At 43.0% G+C, this 19212-nt stretch overlaps 1 protein-coding gene across 3 annotated transcripts in view; it reads right to left on the bottom strand.

Moving 5' to 3' along the window:
- The window catches only part of nlgn3a (neuroligin 3a), a 114118-nt gene that overhangs the window by 34626 nt on the left and 60280 nt on the right, over nt 1–19212 (bottom strand). For all 3 annotated transcript variants that reach the window (XM_063875693.1, XM_063875691.1, XM_063875690.1), the window contains one exon: nt 5171–5356. In XM_063875693.1, coding sequence (XP_063731763.1) covers nt 5171–5356 — 186 coding nt within the window. The remainder of the gene's footprint in view (nt 1–5170; nt 5357–19212) is intronic.

Consider the following 19212-nt stretch of genomic DNA (forward strand, 5'->3'; position numbering starts at 1 on the left):
GACAATTGTCCCTGGTTTTCTCAAGCACAAGGCATTTGCACAACAATGGCAGCTGAATCGTGTATGAATAACATCCCAGGGACGTGGTTATGCAGCTATCTTTTCCCCTGACTCCAATTCAAATTCCAGCTCTTGCAAGGTGCCTTTATTTGATGCTTAAACTCTACTACAGGACAGGGATGGATGCCACAGGATGCCTGAGCCCACAGAAATTAAGTATGGATGGATCACACCTCTAGATCTGTATGATGACAGCTCTGCACAGGGGCATCAAAGAGTGCTCAGGGCTGTAGGCCAGTCCACATGGAGATCCTCCCCTGAGTCTCATTTCAGAAAGGAAACCCACACATGTTATTTCCAAAGGTCATAGCCAGATGTAACATTACAGTTAAAGCAGTGATGTAGTGTAACACTCACCCACTCTTCATCTATATGGACTGCTGGCTTCCTTCCCCACTGTGGGATAGGGTAATTTGGAGCAACATTTATATTAGTCTGAGATTACCTGTCGATATCTCAACATACTTGTGTAGCCAAGGAATGGCTACACAACTTTACAAAGCTCAACACATCGTCATAATTCCCAGGAGCCTTAGTACAACAGTGTTTGTGTTGTTCCCTCAAAGGAAAACGACGGGCCTGCATGTACAAGGTAAATTATTGTCAGAGCAGAGGTTAGGTGATCATGGCAAACACAGGCTCTGAATCCCATAACGGCAGCACTGTGTCAGTAAGATTGACAGAGGTAGATTGATCCGAGCTCTAATAAACATTGTTGTCAGTCTTATTTCCTTCCTCTATAGGCCCTTGTGGTAAATACATGCCAGAGACAGCACTGTAGTCATTTGCACTGATTTGTGTGGTGAATTTCTAAGAGGGTCCACACAACACCTTACAAAGAGGTCTGTTTCGAACCCTCCTTGTAATGTTGAGCAGGTGAAGTCAATCAAAATGCACTGAAACAACTAAAATATTAAGTGATTTGTGAAGTGAAGGATAATTCTCCTCTCAAGGTTTTGCCAGTCTTGTAAAACCACAGACAAACAGAGATATTTTATTTACCTTCATAGTAAAACCTTTATTCTATAGCCATTTTGCCTTCAGATGTTTCACTGACTGCAAAGACTTTATCAAATTTGTTCATAAAGGAAACCAGCATTTAAGTCCCTCTGACAGAAGTTCCAGTTCTTATCCAATCAGCTGGAGGTAACTGTACTGAAACACATGAATTCCAATCCCTTTCAAGACTACATGAATCATTCATTTTAGTCCATATTCCACAGCAAGTATTTCACTACAAGAAGCTACCATTAATACAGTTAATATTTAAGATTAGATTTGAGAAGAATTACCTGACACGCCATTTGATTTTTTCAATCTCTCTGATCCTCGATCTCTACACATCCCACAATGCACTCCTTCACTTAATCACCTCCTGTGCTATCCTTCACCCTTAATGGATTCAAAACTTGTTACCCTTAGCTGAAAACCGAGTACCTGCCACGCTGCCCTCTCAATACTCAGGGTTTCAAGGGGTGTCAGTGTTTGCTCTCTGGTTGCGTTAAAAAGCCTTGGTACTCATTGCACTGCTGTAATAAAACCTAAGCATTTAACATGCACATTTATGGTCCTCAATAACCCAGAAGTCTTAATAAAAATGAAAGCTGACATTGGCATGAAGGATCCTCCACACTAGCTGTCTTTAATGTCCAAGACGTTCCATTAAAAGGGGAGCACTTCCTCAGAAGCTGAGCTTTTATCCTGATTGCTTACAGGAAGAGAAGAGAAAAAAAGAAACCAAACGACCTTCAGCAGCTCGACAACTAGCCCTTCCCTTGTGTGTGCTCCGTGAAGAGAGGGGTCGGCATGCACACTGATGCAGACACTGCTCCATAGATACACAGTATGTTTTCTGTAAGTAGGTTGTGAATAGAGAAACAGATGTAACAACTGCGCTAAAATACAAACGTAAAAACCCAGAGGTCTGCGTCATGAGCTACTTGGTATTCGGTTCATGTGCAGAGAAGCTATCTCACTTTTTATATCGTAATGATTATAAGAAGATAGGAAAAAAGCCAAATCTGCATGTTCAATTAGTGCCTGCGCGATGCCATATAGATAATACATGGGACTGGCTAATGTCCTTGCTTCTGAACTTCTTCAGCCGCTTTCTGTTTGAAGCTGGAGAAAAAGAAGATGGGGACATAGATTTCCCTCTTTGGGAACACAACTGTTGAGCTTCATTTAATAAGCTGGTCAAAAACACTCTCCTGCCGAGAGGGACTGCGCTTTTAATGACCACTCTGCTTCCAAAGTCTCAGATGTGCGCCTAGATTGCTTGGCATATAGAAGACAAGGCAGCCATCTTATTAATAGCAACGCACCACACATGCTGCAGACTAAGGAGCAGAAACCCAGAGAGAGAGGGAGAGCGACACACTGGCACATGGAGAGAAAGCGTGTGTCCCTTGCATGCTTTTACTGTCTGTGAAGGCAGGGAGACAGATGGGTGCAGTGAGGAGGAGATTAGATGGAGGAGGCAGGGCAGGGACCGGGGTCTACGAGATCTAGCCCTCACGAGAGGACGTCCAGGCCAGCATCCACACAGGCCAGAAGGGGGGGGTTGATGGATGTACCCGGTGACTGGACCCCTCGGCACGCCCACATAGAGACGCCATCAAGGCCAGGCCAAAGGAGCAGGCAATCAAAGAGAGAGGCCGTAGGGCTAGGATGATATAGGAGGATCGAGCTTATTAAATAGGCTTCAGGAGGAGCATGGAGCATCTGAAGCAAGTTGTCACTATGCCACCAACAGGCATAAAAGGAAGTCTCTGTTAGATGGAGAGTCAATGCATTGTAGGCAGTAATGACAGACTGTGTACAGTAAGAGCAGGAATACTGTCATTAAATACACTGACATACCAGGGAGCTCCAGAACAGTGTGTCATCACTGATTTACTTTTTTTCTTTTCTACCTGGGCCTCGTTATCTTGAATCTGAGCATCAGGTGAAAGAAAATGTTTGTGAGTCCTATTGTATGTTCATCATACCCGACCGCATGCTACTTCTGAATTTAAACATGCCGCATTCAATGACACACCGCAGTCTCTATATCTAGATGCAGCGTATGAATTTAAAAAAATAAAAAATTGTATACATACACAATCTCTTTTTCCGGACATAATTTTCGTTCAGAAGGCAAAGTAGAAAACTCGATATAAGTCTGCTAACATGGATAGGAGATGATTACACAAATCCATTATTAGAGGCCATCTGAAACCAGGTGTGCTCATGCCACAGTATGTACTTCACTTGATGATAGATTTTAACATCAATTTTCACACCGCCATGCAGATCCAGACACTTTGATTCCTTTTTTGTTTATTTGGTTCTCTTGGCAACAGGAACATCCTACGTGCTTTCACCTCAGCAGTTAAGACTATAGGAGAGGAGGCGGAAGAGGACGGGAGGGGTGGTACAGCGGTGGTTGTGAAAGCAGGTGCGAAAATGCATTTTTTCACTCGGATTTCCTGTCACATCCTGCAGCCCACTCCAGGCCTAAACTTTATATAATTACAACAATCTGTGCTCTGAGAGAGACTGTGTGAAATCTGATTGCCATTGGTAACATTCGCAGCAAGAGTCCTAGCATGATAGAAGGCTTCCTGTTTCAATTTCCTAGGATCCCTCAAGTTTTACTGGCTCTCTTTTTTTTATCCCATCAGTGGGGCATACATTTCTATTCAGGGGAAAAAACAGACCCGGTAATATCCAATTTACTGGGAGGCAGAGGAGATGGTTTCACTGGCAGTATAATAACATGCTACATGAAGCGTAACATTATGGAGTATGAATAAAAAAGGCATTTATGGTAAAAATTCAATCCAAAAGCAGTCATCATTCATCGGAGGAAATCAAGGCAATTAGTAACACTTTAATGCAAATTGGAGAATGCAAAACACATCACAAATCCCTGGCACTGTAATAGAGACCAGAGAAGAGGAGCTCAAATGACCTCTTTCAAATGCATGTCAGTCTAATATCAGAAATTTGAAAACACAGATTCTACTCTCAAATGTGTGTGTATGTTAGTGTGTGTGGTGGTTAGCCACCTAATAGCTTCTTGACCACAATATTGCCTAAGAACAACCATTATCTCATGTAAGAGAGAGTGTTTTAATGTAATTCTCTTGCATTTAAACAATAAAAGCCCTGTGTTACATTTGCAACCGTGCGTGTCAAAAGCAGCATGTTTGTGGCTTGTTAACATGTTCACAAGCAGGCTATGCGAGTGTGGCAGAATGTAAAGATTTCTCATTTGGAATATTACATCCACATAAACACTGCAGGAAAAAAAAACAACAACATTGCTATACAACAGCACCTCAATATCATAATAACCTGTCATGTACCCACTGCTAGTATCAATTACATGCAAAACAATTAGCCAGCTTTTTTTAACGGCTGGTTGAATAAGTGAGTGATTGTATTTACTCCAGGTTTAAAGATGATGCTGTGTCCTTTTGGCTCTGCAGGGTGCACCTCATGGACGGAGCTCAAAGAACCACTTCATGAAAGAACTCACCTATAAGCAGTAAGGCTGCATGCTAATTAAATAAAGCATTAGAGGAACATGAAGGATGTTTATCACATGTCCAGGTTTAGTATTAAAGACATGGTCGACATGGGCAGTTAATCATCATGAAGTAGCACTAAGGTAGCCAGCAGATAAACAACATTGCTTACAAAAGAGAACACCGTGTGTGTCATTTACCATGTCACTGAAAAGCTCTTACTGATACATCATGTGGTACATCATGTCCTTTTTTATCTACGTTACAAAGGCACATTATACCTACTATGTTCATTTCTGACATAGAGAAAGAGAGAGCGAGAGAGAGAGCAAACTAGCTAGAGTACATCAAGACCCACATGTGGTCTGAAATCTGCCGAGAAGTTTCAATTTCCGAATGGTAATGAACATCACAATCATTTAAATGCAAACATCTGCTTCTTTCGTCATGCTGTGCAGTACAGTAGAATACATTACTCAATACCTCTCGAGCTGCATCGCCAGTTTCTAATATCCAGCAGCCTACACACAAGCAGGCATGAGCTTTTAAACCCTCCCCCACCCCCCAATCCCTCCTGCATTTCTGCCATACTTTACCTTCAGAGTGGTGGGAGAGGGTGAGCAGGCTGACGCAGGAAGCTCCGATCCCAGAACCAAACACAGTGATGCGGTTGGAGTCTCCTCCGAAGAAGCCTATGTTCTCGCTGATCCACCTCAATGCCTGGATCTGATCCAGGAGCCCGTAGTTCCCTTTAGCAGCCTGGTCACCAGTACTGAGGAAGCCTGCAACACATACAGATATTACATGATTAAAAAAGTCACCTCAATGCATAAAGTTATTTGCCTTCAAACTAAAATAATAATAAAAAGATAGTCTGGAACTCTCACAATAAATACGCCACATATTTATCCTCCATGTGCGCCTGCAGCATAAAAGGTTATCCGCAGTGACTAACCCCACCTCAATTTTGTCAGAAGAACCGTAACGCCGGGTGACAGCAGCGCTGAAATCATGACTTATTGGATGACACGGCTATTGGTAAAATAGGAGTATGTGTGACCACATGTCATTTGCACCTTATGGGAAATCAATTGCATGTCTCCCCGGGTGAGCACCCATCATCGGATATATTGAGCAGTGCTGATGAAAACCGCAGGAATCTATGAAAACTCCACAGACGGGAGAGAAAAAGACGTGATAATAAGATTTACAATCATTTTGATGCTGCAAAAAACCCTCCGTATGGATTGCAACCTCATTACATATCCTATCAGACTACACCTTCCTCTGACATGCTTCAGTTTTTCCACTTGGAACTACACATCATTTCAGTCCAACCATACACAAAAGGCAGCATCCGTGTGCTTCTTTTTCCCTTGTCTGTGTAATCAGCTATATGATGCCTTGAGTTGGACCGTTGGTCTCTCATGGCCGCAACAGAGCTCATGTTAACACACCACCTTCTCCCGGCTGCTCTCAAGGGCCTAAACCCAGCTGAATGACGGGTAATCGAGAGTCGTGGGAGAAGATCAAAGGCAAGCAATCCCTGAAGTCCCAATGTTGGACTCAGTGTTCATCAAACCCATGAACATACATGAGAGGTGACAGCTAGAAGATGTGCGTGGAAACCAAGACCCCCTTTTCTCTCTTTAGTGGCAACACTTCACAAGCAATAAATGTGTTGGTGGTAAATGCTTGCCAGCCTCCAGTGATAGTCTTTCAGCAACACAGCATTGTTTCTAACATCTATTTCATGGTCTATGCCTCCATATAATGATGAGATCTCTGTGTTTAAGTCCTAAGGGGGCAAAAGGGAATAGTTCTGATACCAACCATGCAGAAATAAATAAATAAAAGTGTGTTTCTGACTTTGGTCAGCACCAGCAATGTTCAGTTTAGATACACACTGATTATAAAGCAGCTGCTTCGGGCTCATGTATGAACAAAAAGGATGGCGTGTCCACCAATCTGGATTTTCTTTCTTTGTGTGAGTCTACAGAGGGCATAGGCCTCTCACCCACCCCCGAGAGCACACCCGCCTCGCTCCGAGTGCCTGTTGGCAGTTACAAAGAGGGGAAAGGCCAGGCCTGATCATCGATAGGAGAAAGGTGGTGGCACAGGAAGCAAAGCAGGAGACAAATGGATCAACAGATGGTCTCCTTCAGACGCATCCCTGAGGATGACAGAGCAGCAGGGCACACGCAGAGAGAGAGAGTGAAAGAGACAGGCAGAGGAACAGACACGGACGCAGACAGAGAGGGAGAGGAGGACTCCAATTGAAGAGCTTTTCCTTTTTCCTTCTCTCTTGCGGCTCCTCCTTGTGTTCCATCATAACTAAAGGACAACAGCTTTTACAACCATCTCCTGGGTGCCGTGGAGAGAGAGGAGACGTGACTCTCCCAGAATAACCCTCATTTGCGAAATGGTTCACACTTCACCAAGTGTATGTCACATGGGTTAGGAAATGTCAGGAGAATGGCATGTAAAAGGGATTCTGTGCAACTGTTAGCCTAATTGAAAAAATAGATAGCAAATGTTAACCATTTGGCATTGTAATATGAGGCATTACTAAATGACAAAATGTAAATGGTTTGGATCCCCAGCTGGCCGAATAAAGCACTGCTCAACTCTCTATTCTTTTTGTATTTTTGTGTTTTGTTTAGCCGTGATGATTCCCCTGCATCTAAAAATGAAACTGGTCATTAAAATGTAGAGGTGGAGTCCAATATCTTAGACAACAAGACATGCTGGAGGCTCCATTTAAAAATACATCTAATATAGCTACTGGTTATGTTTTAATTGGAAAGGTGACAGAAAGTATTTTCTTTGGAAAGCAATTAAGATAGCAATGTAATTGTTTTTGTGCATGGTTATTTCTGTTTTTTACATTTATAGCAGACCGCTGACTTTATGATTGTGCTCTGGAGGTGTTTGGTCTGTTTTTGTTTTCTGCCTGACCTCTGGACTTTCAGTTTTCCTTGCTAGAATGAGGTACAGGAGCTGACTGTTTACATAATGCCAGGGTACATACTATGCTTTTGCATCTTGTTTGAGTTATCAACATTTCTGAACGTCCTTTCTCACCAGGGAGTGGGTTATAGATTTCAAGATCTAGCAGATGATCTCTGTCTCATCAGCACCGCGTGGGCTCTGGCTGCACATGAACCGTGATGTGCAGAGCACTATCTGCTCACAGCTCACTCCTACACAGGACCTTGGGATTCTGGGCTGCAGCTCAGTGGCTCTTAACTATTTGGTCCAGTTGGCTCTTTGCTTGACTGCACTACTCAACCTGACATTGAATTGAGATTATTAATATGGACAAGGTATCGCTTTACCATAAGCATTTAATTATAAAGTTGAATAACTTTTTATCCATCTTTGTTAGCTGCCTAAATTAAAAACTATATGTAAATTCTAATTTAAATTATCTGATCAATTCACTTTGGCACACACGGTATACAAAATGAATGTCCAAGTCAAGTGGATTCTACAAACAAAAACTGATCATACAAAGTAAATAGTCCGAGTTAAACTTAATTTAATTTTCTCTATGATATGACCAATCATGCCAGTTCTGTGACAAACTGTTCATCAAATGTGGGATGTTTTTTTTTCTATCAATAGCTTAGGCAAAGCCCAAGCCTTACACCTTGAGGCTGAATACTAAAGTTGAATATGATTTGCTAAAAAAATAAGATACCTAGCTCAAGTAGTTAAGAGTAAAACATGTTGTTTTCTCCAAAGGAAAAGGGAAATCCAAAAATGGAAAGAAATGCCCTGAGGATAAGCTACACTTCAGAAAATAAATCATATAACTGATCTTCATTTAACCTTGTTGAGTCATGTATGGCAAATCCAAAAGTTATGTACCAAGATCTGTTGAGAATACTGGTTATATAAGTTGCAAAAGGTCATGCCAGCAAATTACATCTCAAATTCACGCTGGAAACAAATATCAAAAAGATGAATCTAACATGAAAGACATGAGGGTTCAATATTCATGGCAAACAAGCTGTATAAACTAATAACAGCGATTATGTGCGCTTCCCTGCATGATAAAACTGTAATTTATCCTGACTGTTTACATGATGTGTTTTTGTCTCATGTCTTAAAGCTGATCTTCCTTGACATTGATGCAGTGCACCCCCCGCTGTATGAAGACTTGGCTAGCACAGAGTCAAGAGATTCAGTCCTGATCTCAGCTGTAGTGGCAGCAGAGACCTTGGTCCGGTCGGAGCCAGGTCAGGTTGCACCTGTCACCTTGCATCGTCCTTGCCGGACACAACATTATGTGTGTATTGCTGCTCCCCCTACGAGGGACCAAGCTGCCCTTGTCACCCTAACATGAGCAGAAGGGTCAGTTAATGTATACGACAAGGCAGCGCTCCCTCTCTGCAGCGTTTGTGCTTCAGCCAACATGCCAAAAGCAATACACAGCAGTAGCAGACCTGGAGATCTCTGCTGAAATGCAACACCTTTCTAATTCCACACATTTTCACACACATGACAGAATCATTGCATCAGCTGAGAAGTTTATTTTGCCCAAATAAACCCCCAAAACTGAGCCGAGCGTGATGCCACATAATGCATTTTCCGGCTTGATCATGTTTTATCAATAATCATACGCCACTATCTCGGTCTAAACGGAGCGCCTCCATCTCCCGCTGAGCCCCGGCAGTGATTTCCTTTAGCCGTGCCTCTCAGCATTGATATTGCTCTATTGATTATGATTTAAATGTCTGTTTCCTATACGGTGGGCTATAACTCAGAGTGTAGCGGAAAGAGGTGATGATAATGATCGCTCCGACCCCAGACATCTCTCTTAGCCTGGTCTCCCGGATAATGGAATGTGTGTAAAGTAATGGCAGAGGGTGAGAAGGGGGCAAGGAAGGGTGAGGGGGAGGCCAAAAGCTTGTTATTGAGCTGAAGAGAGCGCTTACATAGGGACAGATAGAGGGAATGGATAGGGAAAAGCAAAGGAAAGAGGGAATAACAGCGGTGACGTAACTGAGGGAAAGTTTTTTTGGCTTTTTGCTGGATTCATTCTCGCTTTTGCTTTGCCTTCTCCCTGTTTCTTTCTTCCTCTCATCCTCTCGCTCTTTGGGGGTGCCCGTTAACAAGGCCGTCTGTGTCTAAACTCTCCTTTGGTTCTCCCTCCCGTCTCCCACTTGCCCTCTCTCTCCCATCATTTCTCCCCCCTTCTCTTCTCTGGGGAAATAAAAGCCCACACAGTCGCAGCCTTGACAGCCTCCCCTAAGAATCCCCCACTACAAAAGAGCTCCAACTTCCCCCCAGCCAGGCCTGGGCTGAATGGGAGCCTCTTGGGTGTGGATGAGAAGCAGAGGAGGGAAGGGGGCCACCCTCCACACAGACACATAAAGGGCCTGTGTATTGAGTTCATGATGAGCAAAGGACATACCCAGCGGTCCATCCTCCGCACAGGGAGCCATTCCCACAAGATTTCCCATTCTCTTTTTCCTGGTGAACATTTCAGCACTCCAACAAGTCTCAAAAAAACAGAAAAAAAACGTGGGTGAAGGGAAAGGGGTGTGGGTCTGAACGGAGGTGATTGCCACTTGGATCAGTGTACAGCTCCTGTGTACAGCTTGCTGCCCAATAGCATAGCTGCAGCGCAGTCTGGTTTGAGGGCAGGATAGCGAGAGAGATAGGGAAACAGAGAGCAAGAGAAGGGGCAGGCAAGCACAAGAAAGCCTCTTTATGGTAGCCTGAACAACGGAGGCCATTTACCCAACATCACATGCTTGTTTCCGGTGGAAGAGAAGATAAAGAGCCAGACTTTTTGATTGTTACCTCTACAAGTTACGAGTTCCTTATGAATTAATGTAGCGTGATAGATGAATCAAACTGGAAAAAATTACGAACAAGCGCCTGATTCTTGCTCATCACTGATCAATAATTTAAGAAAATATCAGAGTGCCTTAAATAGCAAGAAAGTCATCCGATGTGTAAGGGCCCTGCCCCTCGACACTAGTCGAGCTCAAACTGAATGATAACATGCTCACTAAACTGTGCGCTATAAATGTGAACAACCCGATGACTAACAGAAACCTAAATGGCTCAGCATGAATATTTATCTCCGTTGCACACAAGGACACAGATAGATGCTGTGTGTTCAGCATGAACCAACACTGAGACTACACTATACTATACACCTGAGAAATGTTGCTGGTCTGATGCATGATGCTGAAGATCATCATGTATACTGTGCTGCAGTGTACAGACTGAGTCAGTCAAATGGAAAATGTGGTTTCTGTGCAACAAAGCGCTGGGAAAAAATATAAACAACAAAATGTCAAGAGGGAAAATCTGCGCAGCACAAACACTAAAGCTCGTCTGACACATATCTGAGCCCCTAAAACCCAGATCTCCTACAGACAGACAAGGGCCTGTTAAAGCTGACAGGGATGAAAAACAGATACTGTAAGTCAGTGCTGGTGGTGCCTGGGCAGCTGTTGGTCATCCTGCATGTGACTTGGGGGCTGCTTAATCTGATTGTGTGATGTGTCCCGGTAGTCAGGCGACACTATTCAAGGGCTCTCGTGAACAGCGGCCCTGGCAGCAACTACAAATGAGCAGTTTGCATATGTATGACCCCTGGCACCTGCATGCCACTCAATCAATCGCACATCGGCTATAGCGGCTGTCGGCTTTCAGTTTTTTTTTTATCCCCCATTGCTTCCCTCCCACCCTCCCTCCACCATCTCTCCCTCTGCTTCAGCTCCCTGTCATGTTTCCCGTCTTCCTCGGCTCTCAGTGTCCCTCTCTGTTCTCCGTCCCAGCCTCCATCTTTATTTCTGCTACTAATCACCTTCTCTCTTTTTCTCAACATCTCTCAATCCAGTGAGTAGCACAGACAGAGGATTCTCAAATACAGCAAAATGCTTTTACATTAGGAGAAGCTTTGCATCTCACAGCTGGTGCGGAGGCGGGCCTGCTTGCTCCCACAGCGAGAGAGGGAGGGGCTGGTGTTGGAAAGTCACAACTGTGAGGTTAAGCAGAGCTTTGGTTCCAATCGGAGGAACATGCAACCTGGGGACATATTTCATAAACAATAATTTGCCTTTAACTAAGTCCAAAATTAATAAGAAAATGGCTTCTTACTTTATACTCTCTTTGTTGGAGCAAAACAAAACACTATATGCAAGGTGCTCTGTCTTTTTGGCCTGTGGCTGCACAAGTTCAAAGGGATGGTGTGAAACATGACAGCGAGTCCGGGTGATGTAATTTGAGAGCTTGGTGAGAAAGTTTAGCACCACACAGCTCTGGGAGGACAGAGCAGTTGTGCAGTGATGTGCCGTGATACCACAGAGGAGATCAGAGGCCGACTTATCAAAGCACATCAGTGGAGCAGAGTAGTGCAGTAAGGTCATCATTCATAGGATCTTCAAAGCCCCACTCCTCAGGTTACAGTAGCTCTGATAGCTGCCCATAATGAGTTTAGTTTTGGTTGACCCTTACTCACCAGAATCCCGGGCAGCCAACTATACAGGTTTTCTTCCTGCTAACGTAAATCCTGTCTTCTTATAATTGTTTATTTGTAAAAACCCTGCCAATTTTAGTTGTAAATCATCAGCAATTTAAATGAACATCTGTTTTCCTGAGGTTTAGTGCACTGGTAGAACGTGTGAGTGATGTTTTACTTGTCTTTGGAAGGGTATAATATTTTTGGCTACAAAAAGAGGTGCGGCTGCCAGTGGGGTTGTGTTCTGTTTTGGAACTGACTCCAAATTTAACAAGAAGCAAGGATTTGTAAGGAAACCTGCATTTTGATTATGCTTATCACAGACTGAATGCAAAGTTTAGACCTGCTCCACTGCTCCAAGTGTTTGTGCCGTTCCAAAATAAGAGATCAAAAAGTGTTAACGATAGATCCGGTGATATTCAATATGTTTCCTATTGATAACCTATCTATTGAAAAGACAAAAATCAGCCAAGTATTGTCAGTGCATAGCCAAAGTTTGATACATCTTTTTTGTGACCATTGTTGTCAGAATAATATTAGAACCCATTAATCAGCCACGGTGTGTCACTGAATGACAATATGATGAAAGCTGACAATGTTGCTCATTTCAAATCAATCTTGCATAAACTGTCCTGCTGCTACACATCTTAAGCAGAAAAAGTCCCCGAACATATATATATATACTTTGTACTTTAGTGTGTCACATTTACTACAAAAAATACTGCATTGCTAATGAAGTTTTGAGAGGTTTCAATGTTTCTTTAAAAAAATGAATTAACCTCTAAAACCTGAGACACATTGTTGACTTGGGACTTTTTGACAGTGACAAAAACATATATGATCAGCAGCTTTATCTTTTAAAATTACTCAAAAGACACTTGTGAAACAGCAAGTTGTAATCATTGCATAGCTGAAATAATTAGGTGATCAATTGATTATTTAATCAATAGAGACACAGTAAGGAATTTGATCATCAAATAATGTCTTTAGTTTATATTTATGTGCAAATTCCTCCTGTTGCAGTTTCTAATCTGGGAGGATTATATTTTGTCTTTGTCTTATTTTACATAAATTGAATATTATTTCATTTTAATCTGTTGGGTAGAAGATTTGAAAATTGGCATTTTAATAGTTTAGAATTTTTTCAAAAGTGATTAATCCAGCAAATAATCTGCAGATGTATCTTTGATTTAAATAATGTTTTGGATGCACCTCTAAATCATTGCATGGAAATTAATGTGGAGAAAATCCATTAAACATAACTACAGTATTTCTTTTAATGCATCATATAAGAATACAGTGCATTCAGTACTGTGTAGTGTGTGAATCTAAAACATTAGCAAATACCAAATATTGACCATTTTAACAAATTGCCTGACTAGTATAGGACACGTGATTACTTATGGAAGCCAACATTTCAATACAACTAAATAAAGATGTGTTTTTGCATTCAAAGTAGAAGAGAACAAGAACTCAGAGTCATTTGAACCAATATTAAAAGAAACAACTGCAATGGGTAAGAAGAACCAGCATCAATAAAACGTATATGCCCCCCAGAGCAAGGACAGTATGTTTTTGGAACAATTAGGAAGTTTATGTGTGTGGCTGGCTGTGCCCTGGGCTCCAGCCATGTGTGTATGAGAGGGTAAATGGAGGTGCCATTGCACTGAGTGTGGGTTACTGCATAGCCACAGTTAGCACAAGTGAAGAGAGAAGGTTTCCAACAGTGTATGTGTGTGTGAGTATTTGATTGTTTCTGGGTTTGCATGTGTACAGCAGCAGCTGTAGTGCTGCAAGGGGGGGTTGTATGCAGTGCTGTGAGGGAGGTATGGATATTAATCACCAGGAGGAGCATGGTTCTGTGGCGCCGGGCGGAGATGGATGGGGTGTGAGTGCAGTGATGTCACCCTGACAAATGGACCGGCCATGTTGGCTGAGACTCGCACATCGCCTCTCATTTCAATTAGTTCCTCACACAACAAAGCACCTAACCCACAATCTGCAGGTTACACACACACAAACACATACACTTTGGCCACAAACACACCCCCTCCGGTGCCCCAACCCATAGCACAGCACTCTAACAAGATGCACTGATCTGTAAGAGTACAGTGGAGCTCCTTTAATTAATCTAACTCAATTATGACAGCACTTTTGCTTTCAATCCCAGCAGTCACTCATTACCATTCATATTATCAGCCAAGCGCACTGACTAGGTCTATAGCCAGCACACTAGCCAGTGGGAGCTGGCAGAGGCTCTGGGTGTGTTTACGAAATAAAGATTGGGCACTGCCCATGTGTTTTCCCACAATATCAATTTGATGAAGTGCTGAAACGATGCAAGCAATGCGAGCATTCACTTGGGCCAATGGTAATAGCATACATTTACTCTCTGATGTGGAAAGAGGTACACGATCTGTACCTGGCATCACAGTGAGCAGCAGTTCTGACAAACTGAGTTCAGGTATAAAAGGTTCCACCTCCTCACCAGCGGTGTATAGCCCTGTTCTTAAAAGCCTGACACCATTAACAAATAGAGCTGGCGCTGATTTTTAAGTGTCTGTCACCTACACAACAAACGTTAAGCCCCATATTCAAATGTCTGGCACCACTAACCGGAGGCAGTAAACCTGTTTCAAACTCCTTCAAGTGAACTTTGACATTGAAGGACACTCTACTGTGGACTTTCCTTCGAGACAAAAATTAAGACTGTGCCGGCAGTGCAGAGAGTGTGTGTGTGTGTGTGTGTGTGTGTGTGTGTGTGTGTGTGTGTGTGTGTGTGTGTGTGTGTGTGTGTTTGTGTGTGTGTGTGTGTGTGTGTGTGTGTGTGTGTGTGTGTGGGGGGGGGGGTTATTCGTAAAGAGAGCAGCCCTTCATCATTTTGTTGGGTGGTAAACTTACCTTTGTTAGTGATTTTCAAATATGCCGGTGTTGAAAGTGAAAGTGAAATTAAATTAACGATGGTGTCATTTACATACAAAAGTATTCGAAATAAATTATATATATATATAATTTTTCATTTTTGACGTTTGAGCAGTTTTGTTATTATGACGTCTGTCTTTATTACTTTAAAATGGCTTGTATATATTTTGTTAAGATGTGTATTTTAAAGTTGATTAGATGAAAGAGTAAAATTATACTGAATATTTAATGAACATATGTGTAAAAAACAACAACTATATTTGATATAAAGGCCCTTTGGAAAGACAAAATTGATCCTCATCATGTTCTTTTGGTAAAATAATCAGTAGCAAAAACATTGAGGATTGCTGGATGATATGTAAGTTCCTATTGTCCAATGTTTGACCATTTGACAAGATGATATTACGGTGTTTGCTTCATAACTAGTAACTACGTTGCATTAGGGCACATTATACCAGTGTGCACCGTAGCTCACTATAGCTACCTTAACCCTCTGCTTTGGTTCCAGCTGTTCATGTTAAACTATCTCTCAAACACCATCTTACCTACTCGCTTTTTGCTTCCTCCCTCTTATATCTCCATCTGATCTCTGCCTCTCTCTGCTGTGACCCCACTCTTCTTCACACCAGGAGGATCTTGCAAGAGGATCACTTTGGAATAAGCTAGGGCAGACTGGGCCATGTGAGACTGAAATGAGCTACGTAGTGCACAGTGGAGCGCTAAGTTGGGGATTTGATCAGAGCCTCCTGGGGCTCCAGCTCCATTTCCAGCTTAACATCAGTGGTGGGTATCTCTTCATCTGCCCGTGAAAGCATCAGGAGGTTAATACCAACCCTATACAGAGGAGGGAGGAACGTCATTGTGCCACAGACCTAATTAGACCCCTATACATCTGCATTTATCACATTAAAGATTCCTCACCCCATGTTTAGGAACTCCAATAGCAGAGGTTCTATTAGACATTTGTGTGTCAGTACTTTTAAACTGTCCCTATTTTCCCATCATGCAATGAAAAGAAGACAAACAATATACCTTGAAGGCCACCTACTTTAAGAAAAGCAATTAATGTGGTGTTTTGGGGTTTGTTAACAATGCTCAGCAAAACCGAACATATTTCAAAAGTCGATAATGGCGGTTCAATGTCTTCCTGTCTCATAGAAACTGAAACCACCAGGTTTGTAAATATGCAGAATTTATTACCTTCTACCTTGAGAGGGTGCTTGGCTTGCTTGGTTTCACATATCCCTTTGTTGATGAAACATGCCTGTTCGCCTCACCCCGTGAAGAGTGGGAAATGAAAAATGGATGAAAAGCTTTTGAAATAGGGTGTATGATTACCATAACACTTCTACAATAGAGGGAGAGTGCCTGTCTTGTATTGTTGCATGGAACACAAGGGGCATGCACTATACAAAAGACACTTGTACCCATGTCCTACAAAGGATGACAATATTTGCTTCATTTTCTTCCCTTTCAATTGATATTGAAGTCTTGTTTCCAATGAGGGTGTCAACACTGGAACAGCTGAAGTTATTCCTTTTTTCATTTCACTCCGCCGTTCTTCCTTTTAATCTAGCGGCACTAAAGAACTAGATTCCAGCAACAACAAAAAGGTTAGATCTTGCTTTCCGTTTCATCTCGGCCTCCTGCTATCCCAAGGGACGTCTTTCTGTGCTCGTCTGCACTGCTTGGCGATGGGAGATTGTGCCAGGGCTCTGTTTGTTTGGCTCTCTTCCCCCTCCTCATCGTGCTGAAATCTGCCTGACAGTTCGGCAGCATGGCTCAGGCCCCACAGGAGCTACCGTCAGATAAAATGTCACCGTGGCTTTGTTCCATGCGCCCTATAGGCGGCCAGATGCACTGTACACCTGAGAGCCCGTAGGCCAAAGCACATAGCGAGAGAACAGCGTCCAGTCTTGTTGATTTTGCTTCATGTGCGACATTTTGTTGACTGCTTGCGTTTTATTCTCATTACAAAATCAGCTTTGATTGACAATGAGATTAGGGGTTTTAACCTTAGAGCTATAAGATTAAACCACAATTCATCAAATGATATATGGTTCATGGACTGCACTAATTCAACGTCGCTCTTTGTTGCAGGGAGATGTGATTGGATAATAGCACGCTATGCTCACCATTTCCTAACAAAACAGCTTCTGAGCCTTAAAAGCTTCATATCCACAGTCAAAACGTGTCCCATTTCTCTTGGAACGGCAGCAGCACCCGACCCAGCTCCCGTCTCCGAGCCTCAGATGACTCTTCTCAATGGTTCCCTAACGAGGCTCGAGTGAAAAAGCCGACTGGTCCTCTCACAGCCGAGCACTAGGGCGGTTGCCACTGTCAGCTCCTGTTAGCTCACCCCTCTCTGGTTCACGTTTCCGAGAGCACAAACACTCTCATCCCAAAAGAGCTCAACCGCGCTCCTTCACCCACCCTGACTCCCCTTACCCCGCCTCAATAAATGAATAAAGCAAGGAGCAGCTCTCGCAGGTAATTTGATTAAATACGACATCCCTGCTTTAAAGATTGTGCTGACAAAGCAAAAATAAGACGGGACATTGTCGAAAGAAATTGTCACTGTACTCGAACATGACCCCTGCCCCACGTCGCTACGCTCTCCTCCCTTTGGATCCGCTGAGCATCAACACACACACCATTTTCAAGGACACGTCTGAGTTTTACAGATGAAAAATGCTATGCTATATGCTCCAGATTAGTGGGCTTGTCAGTCACTTAATTTGATGATATCCCCATAAGATCTCTTCCCTTAATTGAGTTTATTTTGCTTTATTTGATAGCAGACGTTCATGAGTTCATGTGTTTGAACCGAGGCTGCGTGCTACATACGCCTGTGGGCTTATCTAGGGCACTTGCTCACACTTTTCAAAACAGACATAGTGTAAACAACAGCATGAGCTCAGACATTTGTTATACACCAAGGACGCAAATAAGTAACCAATTTCTGCCAAATGTGCTCAGGGAATTGCATTAGCATATTAGAAGAAAAACTTACAAACACTAAATTCTCACATTTAAACTAACATGGTTACTCAGTAATTGCAATATTATTATCAAAGCAACTGAATCAATGTGATCATTTATTTTATTTAAATACAGTGTGTGTTCCATTTTCCTCTGGTGAACATTTCCTCTCTTTCAGTGTGTAATGTCACCCCCCCTGTCTCCTCCTCTCCCCTCAGGCTTGCGAGGGCTGACTAGAGCTGGGAAGGATGTATCGAGCTACGACGTATGAATGGAATGACAAGCCATCTCAGTCAGAGGGGAAACCACTCATTATACAGATTGCTTTGTAGCATTTCTGGGTAGTCAAGGCACAATGTCACCTCTCCTCAGTCTGGCCACGGACTGAACGAGCACTGCAGCTCGTCTCCCGGCCCCCGCTAGCCATCTCTGATCTGACACACTTTGTTGTTAACTCCGTGTCCATCAGAGTCAGTTTGCCTAGAGGTTATGAGGGTGGATTACTGACCCAACAACAATGCCAGTAATGGGAAGGAAACAGACATGTTCTAATGGAAGGAAGGACTGTGAATCTTATTAGCAGGACATCTTGTTTCAGTCAGTGTTCCAGTAGCCCCTCTGGCTCCATGATCGCATCAGCAGCAAACAGCTAGCAGGTGCACAGCAGAAATAAAGCCAATTGTCTTGATCAAATCATCCCCCGTTCTGCCACCCTACATCTATTCCTTCACTTCAGTGTCCACTAACTGGCTGTGCAATGGATAATGCTTTACTGTGTCTATTAATGCTCTCTTCGGTGCTATCAAGACATATGCTGATGATACCGCCTTTCTTTTTGTAGGTTAACTAAGCTGCTATAGCTCTGTTGGGAGACAGGTGGTTAACTGCTCTTCCTGTCTGTGAGTTGTGGCTCACTGTCAGGACCATCTCTACCTGTTGGCTGGAAATGTAGCAATGGTGGCAGGTTTGTTCCATACCGAGCTACTGAGTTGAGCGTTATCTTTTGCAGCCTGTGAATCCACCTTTCTGTCCTCAGGATGGTGTGGGGAAACAGCCTTGAGTGGCAGGCTCCTGCTCTAATTAAACCTGCAGAAGCATTAGTCCCGCTTGTGAGCAGTGTGAGAGTTTTCATAATTACCCGAGCAATTCATTCATTATTTAACTTAACGAGGTGGCTCAGTGGCCAGACATAAAGTGGATAGGAGGGCTAATTTGAGGAAAATGCCACACAGATATTAAATACCTGCA

Source organism: Eleginops maclovinus, chromosome 23, assembly GCF_036324505.1.
Source record: "Eleginops maclovinus isolate JMC-PN-2008 ecotype Puerto Natales chromosome 23, JC_Emac_rtc_rv5, whole genome shotgun sequence".
Classification (NCBI taxonomy): Eukaryota; Metazoa; Chordata; class Actinopteri; order Perciformes; family Eleginopidae; genus Eleginops; species Eleginops maclovinus.